We start from the raw sequence: 12,163 nt of genomic DNA, 5'->3' as shown, positions 1-12,163 counted from the left end.
CCTCAGAACTGTCAAATTTGGCACATGGAGCTGTATAGACTACTTACAGTGTGGTTCGTCCAAGAAATACATCTTGGAATTTTATAATTTCCAAATAGTCCAAACTTGTGGATGTACATTTATTAGACTTTTCCATCGTTCTCTTAAAGTCTCCTAAAATTCTTTAAAATCTCATTAGATCCAGAAAAACATTTCTAAGAATTTTTTGTTCATAAAAAAAATGACAAAATTTGAAGAGAAAAGAAATATGTTGAGTTTCAGTAACGAAATCGAAAAATGGTATCAGTTATTAGGGTCAAGGGTGGTCGATCAAAAAAATCCGTTGTTGCCACTGATTTCATGTGGATATGGCAACGCTGGAATTACAAAAGTGCCCAAGTGGCCCTTTTGGTGATACAACTTTTTTTTTGTCGTAAGTCATATGGATAGTTTCCCAAATACAATACCTGGCATTCTTAGTTGGCCACCCGGTAGGTTAAGTCATTTACTACAATTTATGAAAAAAAAAGCCAGAACAACTAAAAAAAGACGTTAATTCATTACTGAAACTGACAGGTGGATTCTGCCAATAATTTTTATTAAAACTGTTCTAGTCCGTACTTATAAATTGTTCTTGTCTGCAGTACTTTTTAGGGAAAAAAAACTCCTCTAAACTCACTTAAAAGTTATGCACCAGCAAAGTTTTTGGACTTTCCTAACATTTCTATGTGCGTCCAGACTTACAATAACTTATCGTTCAGGTTCTGTACGAACTCATGCGAGTAAAAAATAAAAGTAAAACGTAGCAGGCGTATTAAATGTTGCAAAAGGCTGTTTTAACGAAAGCGTACGGTCGCCCAAGTTTTACGTCCAAAAGGTTATTAGAAATGATTGTTTGGCAGTCCGAGGGTGCACGTTTCATCAAATAGAACAAGCATTGCGACTGGCATTTATATCCAACAGCACTTGAAAGCCAACTAAACATTTGTCTTTATTCTTCCAATTGAATGAATCGTGGTCGCGAAAGCCCTACAGGGCCCCCAATCGAGTAGCTGTTTTCGAAAAGAATTATTCGTTTTGTTTACACTAGAAAAATTTAATATTACGTCATTTTGCTTTTTAATGAGAGCGAATTTTTTGTTCCAGTATTGATAACAAAGTGGTGACAAAATAAAACATCATTAAATAATCTGCATGGCACAAAGAATCATATTTAAACTGTGGAATTGCCAGCTTTCGGAAATTTATACCCGTTAAAAAGCGTATTAACACCGTTTTTATGTACTGCATCCAGTTTATATCATCGGAAATATAATAGTAGGGATTTGTGTGGTTTTAGGATTTTTTATGTTTGGAATTGGTTTCAGTTGTCAAAAGTTTTGACGGAGAGGTGCTGACTTTAACTAATGTTCAAAGAACCGACATGGGAGTTTACTTGTGCATAGCGAAGAATGGTGTTCCACCTTTAGTGAGCAAACGATTTGAGGTGATAGTACACTGTAAGTATCAGTCCACAAAGTTTTAAGCTACATGAACTTTCCATCTAAATTATATTTTGTTGGCTGTACCCCCAAAGAGGATACCAAAATCCAGTTATCTCTAAATTTACTTTAATTTAATCCTGTCTCCGAAGCATGGACTGGAGAAACCATCAGTTTTTCAGTTTGCTATTCAGAACACAAAGTAAATTCAATTTTTGTTCAGAATAAAGTCGACCGACACCCCAGCTAACGTCCGGGTTTATTTCGATTCCAATATTTTTTATCTCTATAATTGTGTTGGAGCTTAAAGAATGTTTTAAATTTTACACTTGTTTTTGTTGCAAAAAAGTGGATGAAATTTTTACCTATCTGTGGTTTATGTTCTGTCACCCCTATGGTTGTTGAACAGCGGTAAATGTTGCGGAAAATTAAGTCGTATAGGATAGCTTTTATTTATTTCCTATAAAAGCTTTATCATTGTCCATAAAGAAACGCATAATGAAAAACCTTGAGGGGGGAAAGTGACACATTAAATTATTATCCCGAGTATGTGACCTTTTTAAAACAAGTCTCGTGTAAGTTTTACGACTCTAATAACCTATTTAATATTTCAGTCCACCCTCTTATAAGCGTTACGAACCAACTCTTGGCTTCGCCGATTGCCCGAGACGTCGTAATGCAGTGCGAGGTTCAAGCATCCCCAAAAGCTATGAACCATTGGTCGCGGATCAACGGTAAGCACTTTTCCCTTGAGTCGAGCTTAACCGACACGAACTCATATATATTACGCTATCCGGACCAGTCCGATACCCACATTTCAAATTACTGGCCTCACGTTCTTCTTTCTTTTTTGAAACAAAAACTTTTTATTTTTAATACTCGTGCATCCAAATATAAAAAAAGTTTCCATGATAATTACTTAAACCAAGGCTAAATTATGAAATATTTCACCGTTTGTTTAAGGAAAGATGTGCTTAAAACCTGTTTAACTTGCTAAAATTCCAATATAACCATCTCGTTTTTTACTCAGTGGTGTAACTATACCAACGCAAGACTGCAGTGTGGGAGAGCCTGGCAATAATTTGTAATTTTCCTTTACCGTATTCTTTTTCTTTAGGTATAAATAATTTGTTTTCACTGCATCCAAACCACTTTCTAACGTCCTTCAGTCATGAGTTTCGTCTCCTTTTTATGGATCTCTTTCCTCGGATTTTCTCTGCATTGTTGGAATATCTCTCCTTATGCATATGTCTCATCACTTCCACGTTGGTTACTCTCTGCACCCAGAAAATACGCAGTATCTTCCAGTATAGCCTCAGTTCCAACATTTCCATCAGTTCGTCTTGTTCGTCTGACTAAAATTGCTCCTGTTTGTCTGCCTTTCATTCTGTTTCTGTTGTTGTTGTCAGTAGGTTGTCCTTCCATCTTTTTTTTTGGTTTTCCTGTTGGTCTTTTGCTGTAATGTTTATTATTTTTGTAGATGTTAGCTAATCTGTCAGGTCATGACCATCAACACCATGACTATCAGTCTCTTTTCCTTGCTTTTACCCATTTGTTGATGCTCTGGATGTTACATTGCTCCCGTATGTTCTTACTTGTTTGTCTGTCCCTAAGTGTTATTCTCTTTATTGTTCTTAGAGTCTTCATTTCTACGCTACTCATTTTGTCTGTTTCGTTCTTTTTGTGGATTGAGTTCATGTTGTAGGCTTTCGCCGTGAAGTTGTCTTCGTTGTCCGCCACCAGTAGTGCGTCGTCCGCATAGCATACTATATTGACTTTGTTAGGTCCCATTCTATATCCTTCTCGCTTCTTCACTTCGTCCATTATTTCCATTATTTCGTTGAACAGTGAAGGGCTGGGCGAGTCTCTTTACCGTATCCCTCCATTTAGGAGTATAGGTTTGGCATCTCCCTTTGGCGTTCCTTTCAGTCAATTCCCTTCAGAGTCTATGCCTCCATCCCATAGCTTACTACAGATAGCACATAGCATTTAGCTGAAGATCCCGACAGCAGGAAAGTCTCTTCATTCTTACAAATGTTTCTGGCTTGTCCTATTCCGATTCAAACTTCTTGGGAGCTATCAATATTTTCATTAATGGTTATGCCTAAGTATTTGTATTCTTTTATTCTTTCAATAGGGCGATCTCACGAAATTCTTGGGGAAGTTTTTGCTTGTTCAGTGATAGTCTATCATCATCATCTTTGTCTCAATCCGGTTCTGTCAGCTGTTCTGCTCATCTATTTCACTCTCTCTACTGTCTGTATATCGTCCTTCCACCTAGTCTTCCTGGGTTTCTACTGCATCCTCTTGAATTGACCATCTATTGTCCACCGTTTCCATTTGAATCTTGCTCTTGCTTTTAGCGAGTCTTTGTGGCGTTGAGCAGCATTGCAGCAAGAGCATTTTCCGTTCTACAAAGTCATCCACGTTCGAGTCATCCACGTTTCAAACAAATTTTTATTAGGTTAATCTTGCTATTATTTTAATAAATTGGAAATTGGAACACAAGAAAAAAATCTTAAAGAACGTATATTTGAAGCAAAATCAAAACAAATCGTGAGAACCTGCCTCTTCATACAAAATAGGAATTTGTGAATAATTTTTATTACCATCCTACGTGATATTTACGCACAAGGGATTCTAAATTTGTTATTTACCGACTGTCCTGTCTTTTTGTTATAACCAACATCCTGGACTAAACAAATTTCATCACAAATGAGGCAAAAAATAATACTTCGACTGATAAGTACTTGAGCTTTTGATTGAACGGTGGAATTAATAATTAGTATTGAATCCCAGGCTTGCCTGAAAATTAATATACATATCTCAGATTGAATCCAAAACCGTAATTCAGTTTTGCGTGACTTCAAAGTGGCGTAATAACCTAGAGCTACGTTGTTTTACTTTAACAATTAAGACTTCCTCGCGGGGGCTCACTTATTAATTTCAGTCTGACGCCCGTAAAATCGAACAGTGTCTTTCTTACAGTTTTAACTAAAATTTCTTGTACCTCAGGGATTAAAAATTTTTCCTGTCAATATTTGAAAAATAGCTTTACTTGGCTGCAGCTGCAACTTCGTGGATATGAAAAGTGATTATGAAATATTACCTTTTTCGAGAGCGCCAAAGACACCATTTACAGACGTTTTTCTTTAAGGAGCTTAACATCATGTGGACAGAAATTCTCTATTTTTGCTTTTATCGTCCGACTATTTGCCCAGCATGGTTCGACACTACGAGTTATTATTAATTTTTGCGCTTGTACTTTTTTAGTGTGTAACTTTATTTCCACTTTTCTAGGAGAAAAGATTATACCCAGTGAGAAATATATTATGGAGGAGGTGCCGAAAAATGAATATTCACTACAAATGAACCTGAGAATACGGAACATTGAACGAAAGGATATTGGTGGGTACACATGTACCTCATCAAATGCCTTAGGAAAAGCCGAAGGCACTGTTAGATTACAAGGTAAGTTCAAAAATTCCAAACATTATTGTCTAGTATGTTTTTATTCAAGTGAAACGTCATGAAAGTTTTGTTTCTACAATTGGAGAATCATGTTTCCCACTTCAAACATGTCTACAGACTCATCTAATCTGAGAATTTAATTATAATAAAGGGTTATTCTCTGTAATTAAATATAATACCCTGTATATTACGACATATTTGAAAAAAATTTTTTTTATGATTTCAAAAATATACGATATTTCATTGAACTGTTAATAAGGTATTAAAAAACACACACAAACAATTTCACAGTTACTATGATTACGAAATGGTTAACACTACCAAAGCATAACAATATTGTGTGATAATTGTCATTTTATTAATTATGGCATCAAAATATTATATAGCGACAAAGTTATAAATATTTATGTCCTGTTTTGTAAATGTTAACAAAAAATAGTTAATAATATATGGAATGTTCCAATGTTTCAAAGTTAGTTTACGTTAATTGGTATGTTTTTGATCCACCCTGCACATATAAGTAAAATGTTATTGAAGCAAGCACCTTGCCATGTCCATAAACTTTTTTCAGTTGAACTAAGACACCCTGTGTATAAAAAATGTTTCATTTTGTTAACATTTTAATAAAATATATCATACAATTAACAGCTAACCTGTATTGACAACATTTTCTTCTTTTCTATGGTCGATGTTAAAACCCATCATGGAGCTATAAAGTGTAATTTGTAAGAATATTTTTATTGAACTTTTTTGTGCTACAGAAATGCACTTACCATATAAATAAATAAATAAAAAAAACACGTTACGCAGTATAATGTACAGGGTGGTTACTTTTCGTTGGTTTTATGTGGTACAGAGCAAACGGTAATAGAAAAAAAGTAAGATAGATGTGACGAGATCGATTTTTTGAGATCAGAATTGGGCTATCGTCATTTGTTTCGGATATACAGAGGATTTTTGGAAAATTTGAGATTTTTGGTCTTGAAAAGAGAGAGCATTTCTTAAACCTAAGAAATCTATTATTCTCATCTTTGTTGCTCAAATAAATTGTCTGAAGAAACAAAAACCCTTTAAAAATACTATTATAATTACTACTTAAATTTAGGAAATGCGCTTTCTCTCTAACACATTGTTTCTTATGGAGAAAACCGTTTCTTTTATTAATATTTTAGAAAATAGTAGAGATAAGTATATAAAACTATATATCACTGGAATCAGTTTGAAAAAAGCTAACCAATCAATTAATAATATATAGGGTGTTTTATAAGAAAAAAAAGTGACTTACATTAGTATCCGTTTTCAGGGTTTTTGTTAACTTAAATGACAGCTGAGATATCGCAATGAATCGAATATGGCCACTTTCCAAAAATCCTCTGTATATTAGAAACAAATGATGACCGCTCAATCTCTTACCGTTTGCTCACTCTGTACCCCGTAAAACCAACAAAAAATGCCCACCCTGTACATTGTAGATATGCTTTTTCAGTTTTTTACTTGTTTTGTTTTTTGACTTTTAAGACCTAAAATTATATCCTCAAACCTAATGAAAAATTAATACAAACTAATACTTTAGATGTTAAACTTCAGTACAGAACATACAGATTATTACATTATTCATTATCTATATTTATTTCTGTTGTTGATAACATTATTTGTAGGTTTCAAGAGAAAAAAACCGGGTGAAGGCCCATCTCTATTCAAAACAGTGATTTGACAGCTGTCACATAAAGCGCATCAGTCAAAATCACAATCAAAATTGTCAAACGTATCATATTCACAAAATGCATCGATCTGTCATTAAAATGTCACTGTGACGCTCGATTAATACGAAAGGGAGCAAAAAAGTCATAATTCTGGAAATAGACCTGTCAAACTTCAATTACACCTGTCAAAAAATTATTTAGTTATTTCAATTAACAGCTAATCTGCTTTGATAAGATTTACTTCATAGTTCTATGGTCAATTGTGACGCAATTTCCTAAACAAAATATCATTTTCTGGTTGTCAATGTGAAAATTCACACCAATGGAGATATAAAATGCATTATAATGACTTTGCTACCACTGAATGTCTGACAGCTGTGGCATTTGTTTTTATAGTATGACAGTTGACGTATATGCATGCAAGTTTCAAAAGTTATTTCATGGAGATATAAAGTATAGTTTGTGCTACCACTCAATCATATTCACAAAATGCATCGATCTGTCATTAAAATGCCACTGTGACTTTCGACCAATACGAAAGGGCGCAAAAAAGTAATGATTCTTAAAATAGACCTGTCAAAACATTATTTAGTTAGGTTAGATTAAGTTGACTACTACTAGAGAACCAAAGACATAAATAATTTTTTTACTATTTTTTATTAAAAATGTCAATATTTTGGAAACGTTACAGATTTTGTTTCGTCAATGACACAATCTAGGCAACGTTGTCAAATTATTAATTAATCACTAGAAATGTAAAACTTGAGACTTGGAAATCAATGGAAGTGCTATTGTCAACCCTGTACACTACTACTGAAATTTTAAAACTATTGAAACTATGCTATGCATCTGATAATGATATACTTTTAAACACACAAATGGAGGTAATAAAATATAATTTTAAGCAATTAGTTTTGTTTTCAGAAATTCAGTTGCCTCTAGAAACAACAACAACGACCACAACCCCAAGGTACACCGCAACAAAGCCGCACAAGCCACCGGTAAAACCCACGAAAGGAAAGACTGGCAAGCCAAGAAGGAAAGATAACGACAATAGAAAAGATGAGGAAAAAGGGCCATTGAACCAATTCTATCCTGAATTGAAACAATTGACGCCGGTTGCTTCGGTTCCAACTACGACCACGCAGGAACCTTCGGTGATTTTTCAACAGCGAAACAACGCCGCACATTTATCTGTTTATATTTTTATTGGATGTGTTTTTACAAGTCTGGTGATCTTAGACAATAGTTTATAAAAATGAAATATCTTGCTAAAATTGTACATATTTGCATTATATCCTTCTGCAGTTTTAACGCTGTGGAAGAGTTTTTTTAAAAGACGTTAAGGGCAAGTACTGCAAAAATTTGCTCGGACTTTCAGAGGTCCAAAATAAGCAGAGGGGTGGATTTTAATAAATAATTTCATGAAGATATTATTAAATATTCGATCCTCTCGTTTCATGCTCAAGTCGATAATTTCTCTCCTGAAGATCTATCGGGATAAAACAAGGGTTTCCGTAATTTATGGCATAAATGGCCCTTAGTTACGAACCTGCATACGCGGCTTGAGTTAGATTTGTTAATGGAGTTTTCCTACAGCAATTCTAAGTTTAAGTGCGTTTTGTTGTAGGTGTGATTTTTGTCATTGACAGTACTTGCTCGTGGCGTTTTAGAGAGTGTCACTTTGCTCAGATAGGAATATTTTTCGTTATCGAGTGACAGCTCAGTATATATTCAAAAAAATCAGAGAGAATTTTTCTGTATACACTAGTTTTTATAAGAGGTTTGCCCTCTTATTAACATCAGTACAGGGTACAACACTTATCAGTTTGTTTCTATATAGGTTGAATTTTTACGAGAGATAATACTTAGGAATCTTAAAATATAAGTACTGAAATTCCTAGATCCTAGACAATAATCAAAACAACCACAATTTTTGTAAACTTATCTACAATTTTTTTTAAGCATTGCGGTAATTTTATGTCACATTTCATATCTCATCTATATCATCTGATGTGGCAGAAAACTAACGGAAACGCTGTTACAACGATTTTGGAATTTGAAGCAACCCTTTAGCTGTGCTTGAACCAAAATAGCAGCTCTAATAGGCAATACAGGTGACAATAACACAAGTAGAAAAATGTATATACACAATTTTCGGTTTTTACATTATAATGACAATAAATTTTACAGAACCTTTTATGTCGCAAGTGCTCTTTTCATTTTTACAATCTAAATATTTACGCAAGATGCCAAACATATTTGCGACATCTTATACTAGTTGAAATTCGAAATGATTATTAAAAACCCAAAACATCTTTTCTAGGTAGTAGCAAATTGGTTAGCTTTAGTTCGTAGTTATAAATCGTAAAATGTCTTCCGAATGAACATTAAACACTGTATTTGTGATTTCTTAGTATTAATTTTCAGTAATCTAAGTATCAATAGCTGCTAAGTCTGCTATTGTATTTATCAGGATTTTCGCTTATTCCCTTAAATCACTATTAGAAATATTGTCATGTTGTCATTATCTACAGATGCAATAAACAACTAATCTGAAATGAATGACTTTTCCAAACATATAGGTGGATGAATCATGTCCCACCTTCTTCAATCTATATCAAGGTACACAATGGAAAAAATAATATTTAATACAAGTTTATTTTCACGTATTGTAGTCAACCAGTTCAATCTTGAACGTATCAGGCAAATCTATAATCTGTCAAATGTCAGCTGTACAACTGTATTAAATTGTCAATTTAAGTGACCAGTTTTGTAAGCCATTAATGGAAGAAAATATATCTGGCTTAATACAGTTGAAATTTGGCAGTTATTTTTTGAAATATCAAGAATTCTACTTATCTAAATAAATAATTATGTTTTGAGATGGCGGTAGATTTTCTAGAATAACTATTATCCTAATATACAATCATACATTGTTTATCTAGGTTAGTCACTAAGATAAATAACTGTTATGGAATTTGTTATGTATTAAATTGATGTATATTATCGAAAACATATTATTATAAATATATCTTTACCTCAATGAATTGTACGTTAAATGACAATAATTCAATAAAATATTTGTATAAATTAATTTAAACTTGAGTTTTAATTTTAATCCTCAAGTTGTATATAACCATCAGACAAGGTTGTTTTTTGTTAAGATTATACAATTAACAAAACACGAAAAATGTGTAAGTTAAATAGGTAAATGATCTGATGAGTCAATCATAATTTGTCTTGACAGGTGAAGGCTATAATATATCTTTAAATAAGTACTCTAAATGGTACTGTCTGCATGTTAATTTCAAAGGTCTAAAATATTGATAGAAAAGAGAAGAAGTTTAATAAAATTTGCTCTTTACTAGCGCCATCTGTGCTAAAAAGGTGAACGCAGTTTTATCGATGCCCTGCTGCAAGAAACCAACCCTTAGAGTTTAAGGTGTTATCTCGGTGACACATAGATGTCTCTAAATAACCCTAAAATGCTATATTTCCCATTCAATTGTGAAAATATGATGTGTTTGAACACTCGTCAATTTACTATTAACTGGTACTAAAACATATTAGGTAACTCTGTATCATAATCAAAACAACGTTCACAATTATTATTGTAAAATTCCCTGCCCTAATCACTGTACATACTGAAGGGTCGTTAGTTTACTTTGAATTTGTTTTTTTTCTTTTATAACTTCTGTTTACGTTATTATATTGCCAATAATGATAAATACAATGCTCTCTTCCATTGCTTGTCTGACTATAAAAATATTAAGTATATCTTGTAATAAAACCCAGTAATTGTATGTTATGTCATTTTGTGTCTGTTTTTATAACGGATATAAATACAAATTTATGTCACTGTACCGTGTTTTGCTCAACACAAGAGCAGTCAAATTTTTCATAATTTTTTTTAACAGCAGAAATGTATTCACAGCTGACAGATATTATTGTGAATTATCCAGTTTTCATATAGGAAAAATAAGAGGCATCTCATATGTCCTCTAACATTTTCATTATAGTATAATATTTATTGTGTTCTTTTCTTAAATTTGTTGTTAACATTGTACCGCGTGAGTAAGGTTTTTGGAATCAATTGTTCTTATATTGCAATCACTACTAATTTAATGACAAACACATCTACAATCGAATTTATAAAGACCTAAATGAGGAAAAATTCCGGATGGTTGTTGGATTGTTCCGGTAAACGGTTTTACAATCTCCACATAAAATATTGGTAAACACTGACTAGGTTATCCTGATTAATGAATCAGCTGAATTTCGGTGAATTGTATTGGTCCCGGGTGATATTTAATTGGTTTAACCTGTGGTTACTACTTTCGAAAAGCAATAAAGTAAAGTAGCTCTGATTTATTTGAGGCTAAGTAATTGGTTTGACTCACTATGTATTGCTGTACTATACTAAATCTGATATACTCGTAGTAATAAAAAGTATTAATTTCGCAGATTTTCAAACAAGGCTTTAAGAAACCAGGGAAGTACCTTGATTTGAAAAGCATGTTTTTGAGAAGAAATGCTCCGCATGATTTGTATGCAAGCAAATACTTTAAAACGAACAAGCAAAACTTTTTAATTAAGTCTCTAATTGTGGGAAGGAAGAAAAGTTGCCTAATCATGACCTTAATAAAATGATTTTTAGAAAACATATTTTCTTATTCGGTGTTTTTCTGTAGTTAATTTGAGTCTAGGTCAAAACTAAGGACTCTTCTCTGCAGCCCTTCTAATTCTCTTTAAACTGGCTTTGTCACTTTTTAATTCCGATATTTTGTTTTTGAAGAACCTACATCAAGTTAATTTAAAAAAAATAAAAATTTTAAAATCAACCTTCGGGTTAATATTCGAAAAATTCTCTCTTATTTGGGAGCCACACACTGAAAAGTACCTAAAAATGCCAAAAATTACTATTATCTCAAAAATGGTACCAGTTAGCATCATTTTGACACCGTATTTGAGTTTCTGAGGTCAAAATTAGCCTATACCAGGTATCTCATAGAGATAGTACTAATATGGTGCTTTACAAGGTACCATAATCTGAAACTGCAATAAACAGGAATTTTTACATAATTTTGGTACACTTTACCATAAAATTGCTAATAACTCGCTTATTTCAAACATTCAGCAGTAACACATCATAGAACCGTAAATAGCCAATGAATTGAACTATCACGTGACGCTGAGCGAGCGCGGCTAAGTTGTCTCGTTTGGCTACTAGAGGGCGTCAAACTTGATTACTTTTTTTCGATCATTTTTCGAAATATCTCGAAAACGGTTTGAGTTAGCACTGTGCAATTTTTACCATGTATGCCCCTCAAAGTGACACAACTTTGACTGACTGACGACTTTAAAAAATAAAACACTAAAAATGTGACGTAAGGATTCATTGATTAAAATGCCAATTTTTAAGGTTGTCATGTTTTGAAAACTGTCAAAAATTCTCTAATTTTTAGGTCAGTGACAAAATGGCGGCAATTACAGCAAAACGGACACCAGATTCGTGTTGTCCATGTC

The 12,163-nt window shown here is 33.1% G+C and overlaps 1 protein-coding gene across 1 annotated transcript in view; it reads left to right on the top strand.

Moving 5' to 3' along the window:
* Nucleotides 1-9,725, top strand: part of LOC145738858 (lachesin-like) — a 90,055-nt gene extending 80,330 nt beyond the window's left edge. The window contains exons 6-9 of the mRNA XM_081993980.1: nt 1,347-1,478; nt 2,075-2,194; nt 4,761-4,931; nt 7,559-9,725. Coding sequence (XP_081850106.1) covers nt 1,347-1,478; nt 2,075-2,194; nt 4,761-4,931; nt 7,559-7,890 — 755 coding nt within the window. The 3' untranslated portion in view covers nt 7,891-9,725. The remainder of the gene's footprint in view (nt 1-1,346; nt 1,479-2,074; nt 2,195-4,760; nt 4,932-7,558) is intronic.
* The last annotated feature ends 2,438 nt before the right edge of the window (nt 9,726-12,163 follow it).

This window comes from Ips typographus, linkage group LG16 (assembly GCF_016097725.1).
Source record: "Ips typographus isolate SLU linkage group LG16, UJ_Ityp_2.0, whole genome shotgun sequence".
Taxonomy (NCBI): domain Eukaryota; kingdom Metazoa; phylum Arthropoda; class Insecta; order Coleoptera; family Curculionidae; genus Ips; species Ips typographus.
This window is presented reverse-complemented; position numbering and strand designations above follow the sequence as displayed.